This window comes from Onthophagus taurus, chromosome 11 (genome assembly GCF_036711975.1).
Source record: "Onthophagus taurus isolate NC chromosome 11, IU_Otau_3.0, whole genome shotgun sequence".
NCBI classification, from domain to species: domain Eukaryota; kingdom Metazoa; phylum Arthropoda; class Insecta; order Coleoptera; family Scarabaeidae; genus Onthophagus; species Onthophagus taurus.
In genome coordinates, this window is record NC_091976.1 from 24,920,648 (window position 1) to 24,943,190 (window position 22,543).

Genomic DNA, 22,543 nt, shown 5'->3' on the forward strand with positions numbered 1-22,543 from the left:
ATTTATGAGCACACGATGCTATTAAATTAACTTTATAAAGCTAAACAGTTATATTAAAAATATTTCTAATCGAAAATTCAACTTCCGTTATTTCTACTTAAGTTACTATCGATTAACAAATATAACAGAAGAAAAAGACCCAATCGAATTTATTACTTAAATTTCTTATATAATTAATTTAAAAGTAGGAACAGATAGTCAAGCGGATTATGTCACCCCAGAAATCAAGTACATGCGAATTATCGAACCAAATAGGCCAACAAAAATAATCCGGCACGGTTTTTGCTCCATCGATATTTTTATGTCCGCTCGAAACAGGCGGCGTGGTAAATTCAAGATTAAGTAATCCCTGGTGCTTGGTATTTCCATTGCGGTCCGCGAAGTCGCGCGGTAAGGACGTTTATTATCACGAGAAATGGGAGTATAAATACCACCACCGGAAGCGCGAAATAAAACAGTCGTCGATTAAAGGTCGGTCGGAAGTGAGCAAAACCATGATGGGTGTTTTTCGCCTATTCCTGTGTCTCCTACTGCTCGGATTGTGCTCCGCAGAGCTTTTTGGAGATCTCATTTCCGAGGCATCGAAGAAATCATCTGCAGCTTATCAAAAAGCTGGTGGGAGCCAGTATCAAGATGCGTATCACTCAGAAAAAGGAGAAAAAGGCAATAAAGGGTACAAACATGAAAATAATTACGAAAAAGGTCGTAAAGGACAATATGGAAACGAACATCACGCGAAATCTTATCAAGAAGACGGCGGGAAGAAGAAAAACGACTACGACGAGGGTAATTACGATTCATCCCATCACTTGGAAGGCGGCAGCAAGAAAGGGGCAAGTCATCACGATAAAAAGGGGCACAAAAAAGGACAAAATTTGAACGGTTTTCACAACAAATATTTCAAGGATGAATTGCACAAGCAACACAGGTTTTACGACAACTACCATAAAGAAGGTTCTCATTCCAAGTTTGGTAACTACAAGGCATCGTTTGCTAACGGTGAAAAAGAACAGAAGAAGGGGGGAGGACATAAAAGTGGCCATTCGCAAGGCCATTCCGGAAAGAAGGGTGGTAACTCCAGAGGTCATTTTGATCAAGCTCAAAAAGGGCACAAAAGTCATAGAGGACACGAAGGACATTATTCCACAGGATCGAACCACGGAAGAAATGGAGGACATAAAGGAGGAAAAGCATATGGTTATTTTCAAAAGTATTAATTAAGTATAATAATGTATAATATAAATAATGTGTAATACTTTATTGTTACGTTATGAAATAAACAAATTAAAAAAAGTCTGTTTATGTCTAATTTATATATTTTCTTAATAAGAGAAAGCGCTTAATGCATAAACAAACCATGCAGTCTGACGCAATCTACATCGAGAGCAAATCCGGTCAATTTAATGGCGCAAACTCCAAAAAAGGTGAAAATAATTGATTGGAACTGAACTGGACGGAATATTTTCAATTATAACGTCCGGCCTTCCTTTCTGTCGAAATTAATATTTATAAAACAAACAAATAAAAACACAGCAAACATTGACACAGCGTAATTCACAATTATAATTTCGGAACGCGATGAATCCCGTACAAAATCGTGGATAAAAACGATAAATTTGCGGCTATATTTGTGGCACTTTAATAACAACATTAATAAACCGTTATTTCATACGTCTCACCAACTTGTAAACAAATGCAAATTACATTTCAATTGAGTCGCATGCGTTTTAATTCCTTAACGAGTTATATAATTAATAATTTCGATTCAATCCATTACGTAATAATTATTGCATGAAAATTAGGTGAAAATAATAATAGAAAAAAGAATAATTAAGAACAATTGGGATTACTAAAACAGTAATTAAACAATCGATACCGATAGGATTCACTTTTTTAACCTAGTTGAATCAATTAGAATATTTACATTTAAAAAATGGTGATTAACGATTGCACGATAACTTTGATAGTTTAATATTCAAATGTGCCAAGGCTATTAAACACATACGTTCATTTTATTTACCTAAAATTCAATAAGGGATTTTTATTCGGATTATTTTATTATTTTTGATAATATTTCATAACGAACGGTTAGATTAAAATGTTTTTATTAAATGTTTTTATAAAGCTTTAAAATAAAATTTAATAAATTCTTTATAGTTTATATCAAACTCCCCAACTACGATGGTTTACGTTTATCGTTTAAATAAATGAAGCCAAGGTCGCTTGCGGCCGAGGAGCTACCTCAATCTCGTTTTCCCTTCAAGTGTCTCAACTGTAGTTTGAAGGTAAAGATGAGGTTGGGTTGGGTTGCGGCTGAGATGCGACTTTGATGGAGTTTTATCATTTAGGGTCTCGATTGTAGCATGAGATTGAAATTAAGGTCACTTCTGATCGAGGGTTGTGATTTATTTTACTGGTTTATTGAAGAAACAAATTTTATACTTGCATCAACTTCGAAAATCCAGCATCTCATCAATGTAAGAATGGAATAATTGACAGTTCTTTACAAATATATCAATTATTTGTAAGGTAGGTGATGTTGAGGTTGGGTTCAAGATGCCACCTTGATGAGTTAGTTGTAGTTCGAAGTTGTACCTCGAAAATCCACCACCTCATCCCTCTAAGGAATACTCGACAGATTTTTAGAAGTATATCAATTATTTGTAAGGTAAGTGATGTTGGGTTTGCAATTCTTTTCATGGTGTTTGAAGGTGAAGTGAGGTTGGGTTGGGTTGCGGCTGAAATGCGACCTTGATGGAATTTTATTATTTAGGGTCTCGATTGTAGCATGAGTTCGAAATTAAGGTTATTTCTGATCAAAGGGCCACAATAGGGAACTCCTCGAGTGAGATGCTTCATCTTCCTCGACTTCGAGAATGAAATCTAGATAACGCGTTATTTTTCAGGATCTCAATCGGTTAGGTTCTACCTTAATCATGACGTTTTATCTTCACCGGCTGAGCAGAAAAGAGAACACGAGGTCATTTACAGCCGAGACACTACCCCGATCTCGTTTGTTCTTGCAGTGGAAAGGTGAGGTGGTGTTGGTTTGGGTTGGGTTGGTTGTGATTAAGGTGGTAAAACGGTCTACAAAAAATAACTTTATGATCTATTTCACTAGTTTACTAAAGGAATACATTTTAAACTTGCATCAACCTCAAAAATCCACCATCTCATCACTCTAAGAAGTACTTGACAGTTTTTCACAAATACATCAATTATTTGTAAGGTAAGTGATGTTGGGTTTGCAATTCTTTTCATGGTGTTTGAAGGTGAAGATGAGGTTGGGTTGGGTTGCGGCTGAAATGCTACCTTGATGGAGTTTTATTATTTAGGGTCTCGATTGTAGCATGAGTTCGAAATTAAGGTCATTTCTGATCGAAGGGCCACAATAGGGAACTCCTTGAGTGAGATGCTTCATCTTCCTCGAGTTAGAGAATGAAATCTAAATAACGCTTTATTTTTCAGGATCTCAATCGGTTAGGTTCTACCTTAATCATGACGTTTTATCTTCACCCGCTGAGCAAAAGCCTAAAAGGCAGACGAGGTCTGTTTTGCAGAGACATTACCCCGATCTCACTTGCTCTTTCAGTGTCTTAATTACAGTTTGAAGATGAGGTAGTGTTGTGTTGAGTTGGGTTGCGGTTGAGATGGTAAAAGAGTTCACAAAACGTTATGAAAGTTTTTGAAAACAACTGTTGAACGGAAAACTTGGCTGTTAGCAATGACATCACTAATTTTTTATTATGCGTATATTACGATCGTTTCTGCCAATGTATACTTTCCATTTTAATGAATATTTACGATTTCTAATCAATCTAATCCGTATAAAATGATGATAACGTGCAAAACTTGTCATAACTTGTTGATCGATGCGATGTGTTAAAATAAATGATTTAAATGTGTCGAATATTTTAATAAAATTAATTAAAATCCTATAGAATCATATAAAATCGTTTAAAAGCATGTTAGCTATTCGAAACGTTCAAATTTTGTTCATTAAATTCTCTTAACTTTCTTTAATGGAAAATAATAATTTAAATGAATTCGTTACATAATTCCCAAGCTTTATACTGAAAAAGGTAAAAATAGCGACAGATAAAAAGAATTTGATTCGACCTACATTATTAATAAAGATGACTCAGAAATTTTAATAGGCAATATCTAGCGTAAATTTCATCAGTAAAATCTAAAATGAATAATTTAAGAGGGAAATACCATTAAGTACTAAAAGCATACGAAATGACTTTACAAATTTGAAGTCACATAAATTAAAATGGAATATTAAGTGATAGTTTTTGTTTCGTTCGTAAGAGTTTAATGCGATATTGTACGGTTCAGTATTCCATTATAAGCCAGGTATATTACATCGTTTTAAATCGAGCGTTCCGCTCTGTTGGCTCAGCATTTTTACAAAGTTTACTCACCTCTAATGGATCCACCTGAGTACCCGCATGGACGAACCGTTGGGGCACACGCACTCTAATGGATGCGGAATCGAGCACTGGCCCCTGGTTCGATCGTATTAATTCTTTAATATCTAGCCTTTATTAACAGTTATTTTTTCGTCGGCGGCATTATCCAGTTCTCAAAGTTTGCACGGTTTAACGCGAATCTAAACAAAAACGGGTGGTTACGTCTAACACAGAAATGAAAGTCGGTTGGTATAAATATGAAAGTACGCCGGGATTTAAGTCAGTACCATCGAGACAACGGTCTAAAAATGAGGATATTACTCTTGTGTATCGGTGCCTGTTTAATAGCGGCTTGTGCCGCTAGGTCTTATGGAGACCTCGCCGTAGCTGAAACCCAACACAGTCACAGCTCAAGTAGTAAACACGGTGAAGAGGGTGGTCACTCTGAGCACGGTCATCACGAAGAAGAGCACGGACACAAAGGCGATAAGGGTCACAAACACGCCTCGCACCAAGAAAAAGGAGATCATGGCAAATACGAAAAAGATCACGATGAAAAATCGTACGGCGAGAAAGGCGGACATGAGAAGAAATACCACGAAGAGGATGGCCACCAATCTCATCACCACGAAGAAGGTAAAAGCCATAAAGGAGGCAAACACGGCGAAAAGAAGGGTCACAAAAAGGGACAGAAAACTGAAGGTTATCATCACAAATCCCACAAAGATGAATACCACAAAGAACACAAATTCTACGATGATTATCACAAGGGAGGTCATCACTCCAAACACGGCGACTTCCACGGTCATCACGGAGAAGAAGAAGGAGGACAAAAGAAGGGAGGAAGTCATAAGAGTGGACATCACGAAGATCACTTCGGCAAAAAGGGTCACCACGATAAAGGACACTACGATGATGATCACCACGGTCATAAGAAACACGATGGTCACGAAAGCCACTACGATCACCACGAAGATTATGGAAAACAAGGTGGCCATAAAGGTGGGGAAGAACATGGATTCAAAGAATCCAAAGGTGGTAAACACTAAAGAAGTTATTTATTTTATTTTGTTGTTATTCCTTGTTGATTTCGATAAAAAATACATTTTAATTTAAAGAAAATTATAAACCCTTTTTATTAATTACCTAAATGACCTCTGAGACATAAAACGTAATATCCATCGACCGGGATGTATAAAATATTTACGAGCACTTCATTTTCAAGTCGCTGGTGATTAGTATCAATTGCAAGAGTCGACAAAGTTCGTCTTCTAATCAATAACTATTATCCACTTTAAAACGGGGTGCGTTTCGGGATTAATAAATTTCGAAATGTAGTATTAATCTCAATAAAATTGGATCATAACGCCTCGCGTATTAATCCTTTTATTTAATTTCACGCACCGTTAGAGGCCGGCAACTGAATATATATTTAATTAGAATCGATGATCGGTAATCCCGATGTGTTTTATTTTTATACGCCAATAAAATTATTTGCAACCTACCGTACGGGAACAGTTAATCTACCGAATTTATGGCGAAAAATAATAAATTTTTGCCGCATTGGAATTTTGGTGTGGGTGCATTATTTTACCCCCGGTAACTATGCGGTAAATATTTCAGTTTAGCCTTGTATAAATTTAAAGGTGGGGAAACAATAAAATTTAAATAACGTAAGAGATACACACCACAAAAAGAATCTGACAAAAATAATAAAACCATAAACACGGGGTTAGATAAAACATAAAAAAAAAGGATCTGTACCCAAAGAGCAAGATGACGTTATCTCTTCGAAGGGAGCGGCTCGTTGTAATTTTAATAATAAACGCATTAGCGCTGACGGGTCTTAATAGAGACACAAGAAGCGGCTGCCGTTGACAACCGGGTCATAACTCAACCCATATACTTTTACAGCCTGTATAATTGTAACAGCAGAGTCCCCGAAGGTTCGGAGCCCTGCAAACTGGTTTTATGAGTCTCCACTGTAACTACTATTTACAGGAGTGGAAGCGACGTACAATGCTGAAACATTGACGAAAGACGTCTATTGGGAACCGCTGAGATGCCACGACCCCATCGTTCTCCTCTACATCTTCTACTATTTCAGTGAAAATTTGATGCGACTTTCACCGATGTACCTCCTGTGGGAACCGTTAATTTAATATGTTCCGACGTCGGCGGAGGTGTGCATATTGTAGATAAAAGTTTTGCGGAAAATTCTTGCAATAATAAGCAGTGAGACAGAGTACACCGCGGCTGCCTGGACTGTTGTTAAAAAATTGATGTAGTTAAAAGTTTTACAAGGGCTCAAGTTCCCGCGAAAGTTTTCGGGGCGCTTGTTTTTGGATGTACGTGCAGAGTGTGGCCAGTCGCATTTGTACGCGAACAACTTTGTTTTACAAATGAAAGAGCGGCAAAGCTTTACTCGTTAACACTATAACTTTTTATACTTCTATATTCAACAACACCAATAGTTTATTAATAACTAATTGAAGAAATATTCTTTCAAAAGAAACCTAAAAAAAGAAAACAAAACTCTCAAATACACAGACGTTCTTTCGTTTCAAAAATCGTGGAGTGTTGAGATGTGGCGGTTGGTATGCGAGAAAGAATGGCATGGCAAAAAAAGTCATGTTCCATAACTTGGTAAAGTATCCAAATGATTTAGCATGTAATTGCGCGTGGACATCAGTTTCAAGGGAAAAATCATATGTGTGTGGGCAAAAAGAGTCATTTATCGTGTCGTTTGAATCGGCATGTCGTCATGTAAAAAATTTCAATGTGATTTTCGTTACCGACGTTGTGCCTTCATGTCGTTTGTTGACTGTTAAGTGATGGATAAAAAGAGAAAAATTTTTATTGTTGCATGTGCGGTTATGGCCATGGGAATCTCTAATGACTAAAACGACGTAGGTATATGGCCTACGTTATACTACCTTATCTTACTAAACAAGATTTCATTGCTTACGCCTATTTCCTTCTCCTTTATAGGGACAGCACGTGAATAGCCTTCTTCACTGAAAAAAATCTTGTTCATAATATCAGTTTCACAATGAACAGTGATTGTTGACTGATTTTCATTGTCTCAATGAAGTTTTTCGTTGACACAATTTTAACTGCTAAGAATATTGTTCTTTATATCAATGAATAAAATTCATCAATCACAAACCTACACCGCCGTATTCCGCGAATTTAAGTCAGCGATTTCTTTATCGTCAGACCACTGCGCTATCTATAAAATTTTATAACCATAGATCACGTTAACTCGTCGCATTGTCGCATCTTTAACAGTGATCAGTTGAGTGAAGAAGTGTGTATTTTTCCAAAAATATATAGTATCTACAGGTAAGACAAAAATAGCTATCTAACGCTTTTCGTTTTGTTATCAACTGTGTCTTTTTTCAGCTTGTAGTGGTTTATAGGTAGCTTTACCTATTGAACTAATTGCAAAATATTTTTTTTTTATTGAAATATGGACAAAACAACGTTTTCAAATTAACAAACATGTTATGCTTTATTTGTAAAAATGATCATGGAAATAAGCAATCTCTAAGTAACCATTTCAAACGTTTTCATAATCTAAACTAAAATTCCACATTCAGATATCTGGAATGTAATCAGGGTTTTCAAAATTTAGCTTCTTTTAAAAGACATGTCATTCGGGTTCATTATTCTACGAATGCATCTTCTATAAACTCCTTCATATCAAATGATAGTTTTAACAAAACTAACAATTTTAATATCGCAGCAACCTTGCCATGTGTTCAACCTGAAAAAAAATTTAGTGCCACCACCAATGAAAACATACAGAAAGAAGAATTTAGATTTGATACTTTTCAGCAACAGATAACCAACTCTGCTTCAAAATTTTTGCTTTATCTTCATAACAATGAGTAATATAACTTTCAATATAACCAGTCTTTGTTCACGGAATTTTGTAGTATACTGTCAAATTGTAGAGATCCATTTAAATATTTCTGACCAGAGTACTTATTTTATAATTTTTTAAAAGCTGAAGGTTCCATTGAAGGTCTTAAAGAAATTACTATTGATAATGAAGTAAAGCCTGTACATCGTGTAGGTATTTTAAAAAATGAAGAAACAAAAACTAAACCTGTATTTATCTCTAGACGAAAATACTAGTGCAGTCAACATCTTACTTTCAGCTATACTGAATGGATCTCCAAAAGGAAATATGTTAGTCTAGTACTATAATAAATAAATAAATAAAAAGGAGTCAAATAAACGCTATCTGGTAGCTATCAGCTTGAAAAAGAAATTTTGGAAAGATTTCCTTCAGAAAAGCTTCTAAGTCCTTAAATTCTTTCTTCAAATTGAAACTTCTTTTAAAATCATCATAATTTATTTGCTGACATATAATCATTATAACAATATAATGTTTAATTGACAATTATAAATGCAGGAGTATTACCGCACGGAAAGAAGAAGTATGATTTATACTACAACTCAGTGACGACCTTCAAGGGGGGTGTTTCTAAATATGTAACTTCGATTACAACAAAAAAAGGTGAAAAAAGGTCGATGCATGAGAATATTCTAACAGGTAAATCTGTACGCACAGCTTGATTAAAAGTCCTAAAAAAACCTATTTTCAGAACCTGAAGAAGATGCGGAATCCTATTTAAGGACTCTTAAATTCGACAATCTCACTTCAGAACAGTTTTTGTCTTGCAAAATCGACAATTTTGATCCTCAACTTGTTCAATGTGGAAGAGGTGGTATTTTAGGATTTTATAGCCTGTCAAGAAACCTGAGAACGATCTTTTGCAACGGAATTATCATACTCTTTGCTTGTCTATGTCCTGAAAGTTCTTTCCAGCACAAGGGTACCTTTTAGGCCTCCCATCTACTAATTAACTGTTTTAAGTGGCTTTTTAAAGGGCATCCTCGCTGTCTCTTTCGCCAGCTTGTCTGCTTTTTCATTTCCCTCAATGTATTTATGACTTGAAACCCCCTATAGAGTAACATCATTGCCTCTGGCGAGTTTTATCAGGTTATCGGTACATTGTTTGACCAGCGTGGATTTTCAAGAGTAGGCCTGTATTTTTATATATTTAGGAGTTGTATTAAAGTTTCAATAAAAAATCAGAAACCGTTATAAAATAAAAGCTAGATATTATCTTAACTTTTGTAAATTATTAAATTAAGCAGGGTGAAAATATATAACACACTATTAAGCCATCCAAGATATCTCACGAGGTAATTTCCCGTTCCTTAATTATATACTGTATCAAGGAAATAGAACCAAACATCGGATTCATCTAAATTTAAGAGGCAAGAATAAATATTTAAATATACACCAGACCAAATAATTACCTATAAAACTTGAAACGCGAAAATAACCTCGTTAACGTAAATTGTTACGAGAAAACATAACACACTTGGCTAAGTTTTCAAGCAATGGTGAACAAATTAGAATGAGATACTAAATGTAGCTAAAATTATTGTCTTTTATGTATTAATTATGTTGAATTGAACAATACATTTCCATGCTAAACAATCATAGGAAAACTGGCATTATACGAGACATTTCCCAATTTTATTTTCACTTGACATTGCACTCACGAATGAATTTTACGAGCAAAAGCGGAGGACAGGCTTCAATTTTATTGACGCAACTCGGCCGGATGGGCACTTCAAAGCATTTTTCTTCGCCCCGCGGCTGACGATTACCCTTCCCATTTGTATGTGACGTAATAAAATTGCTACAAGGAACATAGCAGTTTCAATGGATGATTTAGGTTATGGTTGCATAAAACGAATAATAGCCAAGTCGAATTCATTCCAGTATTCTTTCCCGTTTAATTATGCGTTGTTGTTAGAAGGATTAAACGCACTTTGGTTTCCAATAATCCTTGACAAAGTAATGGAATATTACACAATACAAAGCCTGTATGGTTCTGCAAACCACGCCGCCCTTTGCATGCTAGCGTGATAATCCAAACATAGAGGCTAACGTATTGTTTACTAGGCTTATGCACAGATTGGCTATGATTTACCAACACTTTGTGGAGCTATTAAGCTACCTGAAGAGGATTTCAATTATACTATTCAAATTTTTCCAATCTAAATTTAGTAATTGTTTCGATCTCACATCTCACATTAAGACGACAATTCCCACTAATTTAAGCTCCATCCCTAGTCACTAACTTGGGCAGTATTCAGTTCTAATTTACATGGAAACATTAAAGTTAGAGGCGTGCTATTGAATCCTGCACCGGTCGAGGAGGTGTTCCATTCGCAGGGTATAGACCACGGGTAGAGGGCGGGACAGCTTCCAGCGCTAATTAATTGTTTAAATTTACGACGTTAACTACAAGTGTTGCTTAATTTGAAGCGGCATTGACGTCGTCTTCATCCGATACTCGCGATGTCGTCGACGACGAAGCCCGTTCCTCACTCAATATTTGATTTGGGCCGATGAGATCGCGGCCGACTCGGGAGCGGATATTGAAGCAGTTTCGAGGTTACTGACAGCCCCAATACCATCTCCGTCTGCTAGAATTTGCGGACTTGGTGGATGCAAAGTAGTAATAAGGTTTGGTTTATGCTCGCACTTCACGAAACGTCGTTCTGGAGTAATAACATTTATATTAATGGATACAGAGCGAACTGAAACAAGAATATCACTCTCAAATAGAAACTTTAGTATTGTCTTTTTTCTTCGTTCTACGAAAGAGAACAAAAGGACGAGTACGTATTATTTAAGGCGTTGTATTGGGGCGATCGAGAGGCGGAATTTAAAGAAAACAATGCCGCAAAGAGAACTTAAACGCGTCCCTATAGAATTTCTTTATTAAGTGTCCTCGAAAAGGACGAGGACAAAAAAGCTTGACGAACGGCGACCTGAGGACAGAGAAGCTCGATTCACCAACGGTAGAGAAAAAGGAAGATGGGGATAGTAATAAAGGGAGGCACACGTAACAGCACGTTGTGGCGTGTTCAAAGAGAAAAATTCGGTTTTCCATTCCGCGGTTTTGGCTTTTCGGATGAACCGATTGGACTAACTTCCGGCCCACCATGGCGAGAAAATGCACTCTCTCGTTCGTATTAACGACCCAGATCAAATACCATCGTCCACTTTTATATAGAGCTATTTATAGCGAACTGTTCAAAATCAATGCGCTACAACATGATTTTTTGAAAGACAAAAAAATCATTTTGGTAGATAGATTCGGTTTATTTCCGTTTCGTTGTAACAAATCATTCAAAATCACATAAATCCCAACTCAAATAACTCGAGATTACATTCTCCATATCTCAAATACGGGGGGCGCCTTAATAAATCCGTCAGTGCGGCGGCGGGCCGCGTTCGTTGACGATAAATTTTTGAGTCGATTCCTTTTGGCTGCAGTAAATTTTCAGGAAAGTTATGTCTGCCGCAGTCATACGACGCGTCCCGGCGAAAAAAAACTGACCTGGCCGAACGTAAACACACAAATACCGCCCCCGGACATATTTTATAGTTTAACCGGAACGGCCGCGGTAAATTCGCCGTTCAACGATATGAGTTATAAGCGCTATTTTTTGCACGTTGTATTCCTAATTACTCCAATTACCCACGGCACGAAGGCCCAACAATTTATGCGGACCTGCGCGGGCCGCACGCGAACGCCCAACTCCAATTACGTTTTTTCGGCGTTAATTGGATTTTTTATTCGACCGGGTAATTAAAAGATTTCGGACGGCGCGCCTCTGCTAAAAATTAAAACATCAAAGTCATCCCGCCCCCGCGGGACTTCCCTTAATTTTCAACCGGTTGTTTGCCGTCGTCGTATTAGTTCTTCAAGATGGATTTTCGGCCTCACCATCTGAAAGTCAATTTATTTTTTATTTGGCTTTCATTTTGTTTTAGACAGAGATGAATTGCCCCCGCGGAGAAATTAATTCTAAACGACTGCCACTTACGTATTACGCCATATATCACGATCCGTATGCATTAATGTAGGAATAGATGATGCAAATTCTTCTCAAACTAAAAATTGCAAAGTAAGTAGTTTCAATATGAATCGAAAACCAATTGGAAGATATAGATAACAAGAAAGAAAAGAATAATAAACTTAAAGAAGTGATTCAAGATTTCTATGGCGCCATTAACCCACAGATCTCTAAATTAACGTTTTTGAATACAAAGTGTTATTATATGTAACCCTATCCGAAAGCGATTATAAACTAATTATAATTATTACCAACCTAACTTGCTTAAATTTCGACACATCAAATTTGGCACATTTAGTAAGTACTTGATGTTTATCTCGAAAATTAAAAAGTGTGGGTGAGAATGATATTAATGAAAATTGTTCATAATTCATCAGAAAGACATAATCCATAAAAAATTTAATTCTAATTAATTCACATTTCTAGTTATAAATCATAATATCCCCAAATTTCTAAATTGACGTTTTTTGATAAAAGTATTACAATAACTCAAAAATCAGAAATTCCAAGAAAAAATGTTGTGAATAAAAAACGTTTAGAATAAACCAATTCAACACTATCCATAAACAGTTATAACCCAACTGTGATTATTACCAATCTAGCGGGATTAAAGTGTGAAACATCAAATTTAACACATTTAGTAAGTACGTGATGCTTATTTCGAAAATTAAAAGGTGTGGATGAGAATGATATTAATAACAATTGTTTATAATTCATCAGAAAGGCATAATCTATAAAGAATTTCATTCTAATTAATTCACATTTCTAGTTATAAATCATAATATCCCCAATATTTCTCAATTGACGTTTTTTGATAAAAGTATTACAATAATTCAAAAATCAGAAATTCCAAGAAAAAATGTTGTGGATAAAAAATGTTTACAATAAATCAATTCAACACTATCTATAAACAGTTATAACCCAACTGTGATTATTACCAACCTAGCGGGCTTAAAGTACGAATCATCAAATTTGACACATTTAGAAAGTACTTGATGTATATCTCAAAAATTAAAAAGGGTGGATGAGAATGTTATTAATAAAAATTGTTCGTAATTCATCACAAAGACATAATCCATAAAGAATTTTATTCTAATTAATTCACATTTCTTGTTATAAATCATAAAATCCGCAAATCTCTAGATTGACGATTTTGGATTAAAATATTACAATAATTCAAAAATCAGAAATTCCAAGAAAAAATGTTGTGAATAAAAAATGTTTATAATGAACCATTGCAACACTATCCATAAGCGATTACAACCCAACTGTGATTATTACCAACCTAGCGGGATTAAAGTACGAAACATCAAATTTGACACATTTAGTAAGTACTTGATATTTATCTCGAAAATTAAAAAGTGTGGATGAGAATGATATTAATAACAATTGTTTATAATTCATCAGAAAGGCATAATCCATAAAGAATTTTATTCTAATTAATTCACATTTCTAGTTATAAATCATAAAATCCGCAAATCTCTAAATTGACGTTTTTGGATTAAAATATTACAATAATTCAAAAATCAGAAATTCCAAGAAAAAATGTTGTGGATAAAAAATGTTTATAATAAACCAATTCAACACTATCCATAAACAGCTATAACCCAACTGTGATTACTACCAACCTAGCGGGCTTAAAGTGCGAATCATCAAATTTGACACATTTAGTAACTACTTGATGTTTATTTCGAAAATTAAAAAGTGTGGAGAGAATGATATGAATACAAATTGTTCATAATTCATCAGAAAGGCATAATCCATAAAGAATTTCATTCTAATTAATTCATATTTCTAGTTATAAATCATAATATCCCCAAATTTCTAAATTGACGCTTTTTGATAAAACTATTACAATAATTCAAAAATCAGAAATTCCAAGAAAAAATGTAAATAAAAAACGTTTAGAATAAACCAATTCAACACTATTCGTAAACAGTTATAACCCAACTGTGATTATTACCAACCTAGCGGGATTAAAGTACGAAACATCAAATTTGACACATTTAGTAAGTACTTGATGTTTATCTCGAATATTAAAAAGGGTGGATGAGAATGGCATTAATAAAAATTGTTCATAATTCATCATAAAGACATAATCCATAAAGAATTTCATTCTAATTAATTCACATTTCTAGTTATAAATCATAATCTCTAAATTGACGTTTTTGGTTAAAAATATTACATTAACTCAAAAACCAAAAATTCCAAGAAAAAGTGTTGTCGATAAAGAAGTTTACAATAAACCAATTCAACACTATCCATAAGCGATTATAACCCAACTGTGATTATTACCAACCTAGCGGGCTTAAAGTGCGAAACATCAATTTTGACACATTTAGTAAGTACATGATGTTTATTAAACTAAAACTAGAACTAACACTAGCACTATCACAAGAACTAACACTAGACCCTAGGTCTAGTCTAGGTCTACTATCTAGGTCTACTATAGTGCTAGTATCAGTTCTAGTTTTAGTTTAATTAATATCGGCCGTGAAAGCCTTCGTACTTATACTTGATGTTTATCTCAAAAATTAAAAAGTGTGGATGAGAATAGTATTAATAAAAATTGTTCGTAATTCATCACAAAGACATAAACCATAAAGATTTTCATTGTAATTAATTCGCATTTCTAGTTATAAATTATAAAGCACACAAATCTCACAATTGACGTTTTTAGATAAAAATACTACAATAACTCAAAAACTAGAAATTCCAAGAAAATATGTTGTGAATCATGACCTCACATCATTTGGTTTCCTTTCCAATAGTTACACTTTGTTTTATTTGGTCGATGATAATCGTAATAATTCTAAATGTATAAAGATAACACATTTTATTTGTAGAATTTTGGTGGAGGTGCCGGCATTAAATTATGTACATAAATGATATTATGTTCAAGTTGAGATATTACTCAAAAAGGTGCAAAACGGCTAGGTATACAAGAAAAAGTAGATATCAAATTACTGCGGCAAGTTCCAACGCCAACAGGAGCACAAGGAAGTGAGGAGAGTGGGTATAGCCGTCGGGCAGGTCGTAAATAAACTATGAGGACCAAGGGGTTCTACAGAAAACTAATTTACCCATAATTAAAGTTTAGCACTCGCAACCCGCTGGAAGGTTGCCGCTACAAAACACCTCGTAAACAGGACGTTCGAAACGTGTACGTGCATACACGGTTTTTAGGTCGTAAAAGCATCTAATATTCTGAAATCGCCAACTTTGGCAATATCGTTTGATGATGGGTCAAGCTGTTTTCGCATTTCCGTGTACGCATTGGAAAGGATTTCGGCTATTAATCCGGGCGATATATTTCTTGAATCACTCTCTGGAGGAAATCTTCTCCGTAAGCCATCCAGAGTGAAATCGTACGTGTACGACGGTGCCTGTTACACGCCACGGCGAACGGTAACGATAAAAGAAAATTGTATTCGCATTATCGGGCGAGTCAAAACGAGGCAGAACCGTCGCCGCCGTTTCGTAACTTAGCGAGGGCCAATTTACATAAATTTCAGATTTATTGACTCGCATGAAATTCAGCGGAACGATTCCGGAATTGTGCAGACGTGGGCCCCGCCCGCCAGCTCCGAACGGGCGGATTTTTCAATATAGAAATTGCTTTTCAATTTCGCCCTATCAACTGGCGCCCCCTAAATCAGACCGGCCTTTGTTTAAATAGTAGTTAATTTCGACCTTTTATCCTTCGCCCATTTCTCTTCTCTTTACCCCCGACGTCGTCGTCGATCTTTTGTAGTAGTTTTTCATTTCCTTCTTCATTTTTGTACCATCGATTCGCTTTTTCAACAAAGTCATTCCGAAAAGTAAGCTTTTGTTTAGATTGGAAATGAAACAATATTTTAATTATGTATAGAATCACATCCGCTTTTTAGTTCATAATTAAGTTCCTCTCGGAGTAGGTCTAAAGAAAGATCAAATACTCTTGCCATTGTAACCGCATTTCTCCTAATATATCTGTCGCCTTGGCCTCCACGCTCCACAGAGTGCCGATATCAAAACGTAATAAAGCATAAAAGACCCCAAGTCCGCGCTCCATTCGCGTGACACAAAAGTCTCTCGACTCGAACGGCTATCGGACGAAATGAAAAATAGCGCTTGATCTATCCAGCTGTAAGGACTGGTCCAAGATAGATGAGAGCGAGGTTGTCGAGGGCTAATCTGGTCCTCGAAAGTATTGAGGAAGATGACAGGACGACATCCATCCGCCTCAAGGCAAAAACAATATTTTCTATCTATCCACGACGACGCCGAATGTACAAATTCGTGACAAATTCGTTCTTTCCCGGAGACATCTAGTGTGATCGAGTCGGTAATCGACTGCCCGCTGTTTATAACCACTTTCGGAAGAACGATCCCTCGGGAAACATACGTAAAACCACGCTCGAAAACACCCTTCGCATCTATATATATACATCTTTTATGTTATTGAAAACGTATTTCAAATTACATAAACTGTTACTAACACGTTTCATTTCATAAAGGCAACCCTTCATAAAAATATCCGCGAGAAGTTTTAAATTAATCTAAATGTTCCTTCAGGCGAGGAAACTTACTTCCGGGAATGAGTTCGTTTTGCAAATGAAAGAAAAATGGATGTGAAAAGAGAACGGACAACGAGGGAAAAGGTCGGGAAATATTAGAACCAGAATGAACCCGCTCGGATAAAAGGTAAAAATCAAACGGAGTTGTTTAAACAAAGCCTGATTGGTCAAGCTGGTTATTTTTCGAAGCTTTAATCCCTTCTGTAGGTTTAGCAATTTCAATTTTAAATCATTTGTTTCATCTAGGAATAAAATGAAGAGTTACTTAAATTTTAATTATTTTAATTTTGTTAAATCGCTCGCGAACATGAGACAAAATGAAATCTCTTTATTTACTATTTATGAAGATAATAAAATAATGTTAGAAGCCCGTGTCAGTTATCTTCCCGATATTTTACGATGTTAAAGTCGTAAAACGTCGTTGTTGGACCATCGAAATAATTCAAATATTTTGTATCTATCAAAAGTCGTAAATAAATTCAAAAGTTTTAAGATTAAAATAAACAGTCTCTCATGGGTTATCGTTTACATTTTTTCACTCTCTGATCTTTCAAATACTCAATATTAGTGATAATGCTGTATTAATGAGCTCGATTAATACGTAATGTTTCGCATAAAATACAATAAAGCTATGAATTCAGTATAAAATTCGAGTTGCTGAAAATTACTAATATATATACTAGCACAAAGCGAAACATTATTACCGTTTGCTATGAATATTGTATGAAATGGCTATGTAGTTAATTTCCCTTATTAATAAATAATCATAATGGTTTACGGATGGTTAAGGTTAATAAATTTAAAAGTATTGATTGTTATTTAAAATGAATGCAAGGTATGTTGTATTATTATTAAATTAAATACCTTTTAAAAATGTGATTATAAGCAGATAAAATAAGAAATCCATAACTTTATAGACGACAAACGGCCGTCGCGACCTCTCCATGTCGCTGTTACTCTATAAATTTTATTTTTAGTCGACCGTTTGGTGAATTTTTGGCACCACGACAGCACTTCCCCAACACCTAGTCACTGACACTGAATCTTCTATCTTTCTCTCAATCTCACCACTCACTATTTAAATTCCAGTTAGGTCAGTATTTTCCTTTCAGTATCATAACTGTATATAAATCCTCAAAATCGAATCACTTAAATAATTTATTTGCCCCGAATAAACTACATAGAAAAATTTTACACCCACAAATTATATATATATATTTGTATATATATATATATATATATATATATATATATATATATGAATATTTGAGCGAGAAAATTTCGCGCGCGCGCTTCTCTTTGATGATCGTACAGCACGATCGTTTTGAACCGAGCGTCGCGACGACACCGAGTGCCGCCGGCTACGATTCTCGGTAGCGAGACGTCGCGGCGTCGTGTACATTCGGCGACGCTCGCACGAACTCGGCGCCCCTTTGCCGCATGCCCCCGAATTAATATATTATGATTAAGTGTTTAATTGCAACCCTCTTTTCGTACACTTTTAAGTCGAAAAATACTCATCTTAACACCACTCCGGCATAATCAAAAACATTAAAATATTAATCAAAAACACACTTTTTTTAAATTTATTTTTAAGCATCTTCAAAGAAATAAGTAGTGCTTATAAAAAGCTACGTAATTTTAATCAAAACATGTTATGGTTTAACAAAGATCCAACATGCACATAGGCATGTGGCACGCTCAATTGCATGCGAACGAGTTATGCTTAAAGTAGGTGAATATACGAAACAGTTGTGTTATGTATGATTATAATAAGACGACAAGGATTTAAAACGCCCCAGTTATTACTGAAATAAGACCTTAAGAAACACTAATCTTATTAATTGGTATTAAGTCGTTATATTAATTAGCATAAGATCCATTTTAATCTTCATTCTCCCCAATTATTCAACGTCATCATAGATAAAACTATTAAGAAGTCAAGATAAAAATAATCTGTTACGATAAAGATACCGTTTCAATATGCGAACACGAATATAATTTGCAGAAGTTATTTCAACACAAAAAATATAGTTTCTTACAGTGTCTAAACACCCAAGAAGATTTCTGAACATTTCCACGTAATATATGTGAATTTAAAGGACGTCGCGCCCTTATTATACCTACATAAAGAAATCAAGGCGCGACGTCCAGTCTAGAACACACACATTCACCTCGTGATAAAAAGAAAACTGCGGAGCCGAAAATTTTTAAATTCACATATGTTACGTAGAAATGTTTAGTGATTATAACAAAATTTACCGCAATTGTTTTTATAAAGCGGTTGCAATAACCCTGTATATTGCAACCGCAACGATTGTACAAGACTGCATCAGCGTATTCTCTGATCGAAAATAGACAAAAAAGTCTAATAAACACAGGTCTGAAAATGGACCATTTCGAGATATTCAAAGTTTTAGTTTCATAAGTTGACCTATTGTTAACATCATTACTGGTAACGATTTAGATGCAGTAATTATATGATTACCATGGTTACGATGGTTAAGACAAAATCTAATAAATAATAAGATAATATTAAGTTAATTAATACAGTTCATTAATAATTTAACAAAACAAGTAACAAAGACTGTCGAAAAAAATCGTTCAACTAGCATAAAAACAATGAATATTTAACAAATTGGAAAAGGTTCATAATTTGTTTTACTGTGTCAAATGCATTACTAATTTTATTTTTCAAATCCTGCACAATTTGAACGTCTTCAGAATAAACTATTTGTTTTAAATGTCCCTAAAACCAAAAATCTAACGAATTTAAATCTGGTGAACGAGGTGGCCACGGGACAAGACCTCCTCGGCCAGTCCACTTATTGCCAAATCTGTTATTTAAGTATGCTCGAGTAGCGCGTGCATAATGTGCTGGTGCTCCATCGTGCATAAAGTAGTAATCTTCGAGAATTTGTTGAGATAATTCATCAAATGCCTCTTTAAGGTCATTTTGTAAAAAATGTATGTAAGCATCGGCTGTCAATCTCTTTGAAAGAAAAAATGGACCTAATAACTGATCACCTATAATTCGAGCCCATACATTAACACTGAATGATGATGATGAGTTTCTAGTATTGCATGGGGATTTTCATCATTCCAAACATGCGCATTATGAATATTAAAAATTCCGCTTTGAGTAAATGTTACTTCATCCGTAAATACAATGTTTATGGGAAAGTCAACGTTTACTACCTCTTCCTATATGGCTCACCTACAAAAAATCTCTCTTTTTTCGCCATCATTTTCTGTTAGAGCTTGAATGGTGTTGTAATGATAAGGATAAAGCAACTGCTCCCTTAAAATGCGGTGAACGGTTGTTTTCTTAATGTTTTCTTGTGCAGAATTTCTTCTAATGCTGGTTGAGCCTTTTCATCAACTCTTCTCAAAACTGCTCCTTCTAATTCCACCGGCCTTGTGGATATGGTGTAACAATACACAATCTCTTCCTTGGAGTAATTAATAGGAGCCATACCAAGCCATACTTAATAGTTTTATTAAATTAAATAGTAAAATAATAATTTCGTGAAGTATTATTATTTTTTTTTTGATTAAACAACTTATCGTAATTATAGTAACGACTTAATTATTATAAAAACAAATTTAAATTCATGATGTTAACAATATCAACTTATGAAACTAAATCTTTGAATATCTCGAAAATGGTCCATTTTCTGACCTATGTTTATTAGGCTTTTTTTGTTTATTTTCGATCATAGAATATGCTGATGCAGTATTTTTCTGCGAAAATTAAGGGCGGTCTTTCATATAACTTTTTGGTCAAAACCACTTCTCCTTCAAGTTATAGCCCTCTAAAGTTAAGGGAAAAAATCTCTTGACATTTTACAACTAACATTGATTAACATTAATTGTTAGTTTGACCACAAAAAATAAAATAATGCAGAGATCAATTTGACATAACTCCATTTCTTTGAATAATAATAATCAATCTCTGAATTAATTCACTTGAGCCTGTGTATTATTTTATTTTTTTGTAATCAAACTAACAATTTTAGGAGAAAATGTCAAGAGACAAAACAGTTGTCAAAAATGTAGAGGTATTAAAAAGTTCTGATGCAAAGTATCATAGGGATTGATTTTTTCAGCCCCATGTAATAACATTTTCGGGTTATAAAAATCATCAAAAAAATGTCACCTTATTAGTAATAGTTATCTGCCAAATTTCATCCTTCCAAATTCCTCCATAGTGGATTTATTAAAGAAAAACAATCTTTTTCCCCTAATTTTAGAGGGCTGTAACATGGAGGAGAAGTGGTTTTGACCAAAAAGTTGTATGAAAAGCCCCCTTAATTTTCGTTGAAAAATCACCCCTTAAAATCTTTCGCATCAATTTAGATACACCCTATAAAATCAAATTGTGGCATAACCAGTAGTAGAAACTTAAAAGAAAACATATAAACATCTGACGTAGCATTTATATGGGTATATCTATGTAACACAATGTGGACAAGACATTACAAACAAGAATTTAGAAACACACATGGCGTTGGGTTCATTGTTAGACGAGCCAGAAAGCGAACAAAGGGTTGGAGAGAATTTGTTCGCAGAATGGACAAGGAACGATTGGGAAAATTACGAAGGAAGGGAAATCAGTTGCGTTAGGACGTCCGGGAAAATCACCCATGCGCTGGAAGGCGAGCTGGACATCAACATCGCAAGATCATCGCAAGTATATACAGGACAAAATCCGAAATGAAGAAGAAGAAACGTGACTTATTGCAGACTTATAATCTGCAAGCAACATCTAGTTATCTGCAAACAGTATTTAATATTTTTGGTTTTTAAGCATTATTTGGTTTTCTGATATATAATTTTCCAAAAACTGTATCTAGTTTACTATAAGCAATATCGAGTCTTCTACGATCTGCATCTAATCTTCTAAAAGGTATATCAGGTCTACTATGAGCATTCTAGTCTATTTAAAACAGTATCTGATCTTGATTTTGAAAAAGAATTTCTTACCTCATGGAACCCCAATATTCCAGAAGTAATCTGTAATATCGGTTCAACCCAAGTCTGGGTTTACAACGTCAACAGCACACTGTCCAGTTCTATCCGTAGTCACAAATAGTGTTTTGTTGTTCATAAAGATCCTTCCAAAGACTTTTCCAATGAAGTTAAAATGATTTAGAATATTTTCTTCTCCGTGCGGAATTGTATTCCTCAAGTATTAGTCAAAACGATTCCAGAAGATACAACTTTTTCTTGTTGTTAGTCCATTGCTGCTGATAGCCATCTGGAATGAGTCGCTTCATTCTTCTTCATCTTTCCATCTAAACACAAACTCGTTGCTCAACCCAACCCTAGAAATTCTATCTAACTCCATGTATTAACACATAACCCAAATTTTAATTAACAAGTACATTATCGCAAAACAAGAATTGACTATATCGTTTTGAACATTGCTCTACTTTTAACACGTTATCTAAATATGTGTATGTGTATAGTTAGGCAAAAACGTAATTAGCTCAATTATGAGCTTAGACATAACCAATTATGCAGAGTGATATGAGGCCTGTAAAAGTTATAGCTTAAATAATTAAGGAATATTCAACGATCCTGCGCGCTCAGTAACTGAATGTGTTG

The 22,543-nt window shown here is 34.9% G+C and overlaps 3 protein-coding genes across 5 annotated transcripts in view; 2 read left to right on the top strand and 1 right to left on the bottom strand.

Moving 5' to 3' along the window:
* LOC111429033 (cell adhesion molecule 3-like) overlaps window positions 1–22,543 on the bottom strand; it is a 159,669-nt gene that overhangs the window by 103,858 nt on the left and 33,268 nt on the right. The window contains exon 1 of one of the 3 annotated variants that reach the window (XM_071200196.1): window positions 17,798–18,262. The exons of the other annotated variants lie outside the window; for them this stretch is intronic. Within the exon in view, the coding sequence (XP_071056297.1) occupies window positions 17,798–17,879 (82 nt within the window). The 5' untranslated portion in view covers window positions 17,880–18,262. Of the gene's footprint in view, window positions 1–17,797; window positions 18,263–22,543 lie in introns of those variants that run through there. 3 annotated transcript variants of the gene reach the window in all.
* LOC139431879 (uncharacterized) lies at window positions 374–1,293 on the top strand. The gene has a single exon (XM_071200118.1). The coding sequence runs from the start codon at window positions 495–497 to the stop codon at window positions 1,215–1,217; it is 723 nt and encodes a 240-aa protein (XP_071056219.1). The 5' UTR covers window positions 374–494; the 3' UTR covers window positions 1,218–1,293.
* LOC139432183 (high mobility group nucleosome-binding domain-containing protein 5-like) lies at window positions 4,585–5,531 on the top strand. The gene has a single exon (XM_071200579.1). It carries the CDS (start codon window positions 4,673–4,675, stop codon window positions 5,462–5,464), a length of 792 nt encoding a protein of 263 aa, XP_071056680.1. The 5' UTR covers window positions 4,585–4,672; the 3' UTR covers window positions 5,465–5,531.

Bases quoted from the DNA above. Each gene is read 5' to 3' on its own strand.
- LOC139431879 (XM_071200118.1), top strand. From the start codon at position 495: ATGATGGGTGTTTTTCGCCTATTCCTGTGTCTCCTACTGCTCGGATTG.
- LOC139432183 (XM_071200579.1), top strand. From the start codon at position 4,673: ATGAAAGTACGCCGGGATTTAAGTCAGTACCATCGAGACAACGGTCTA.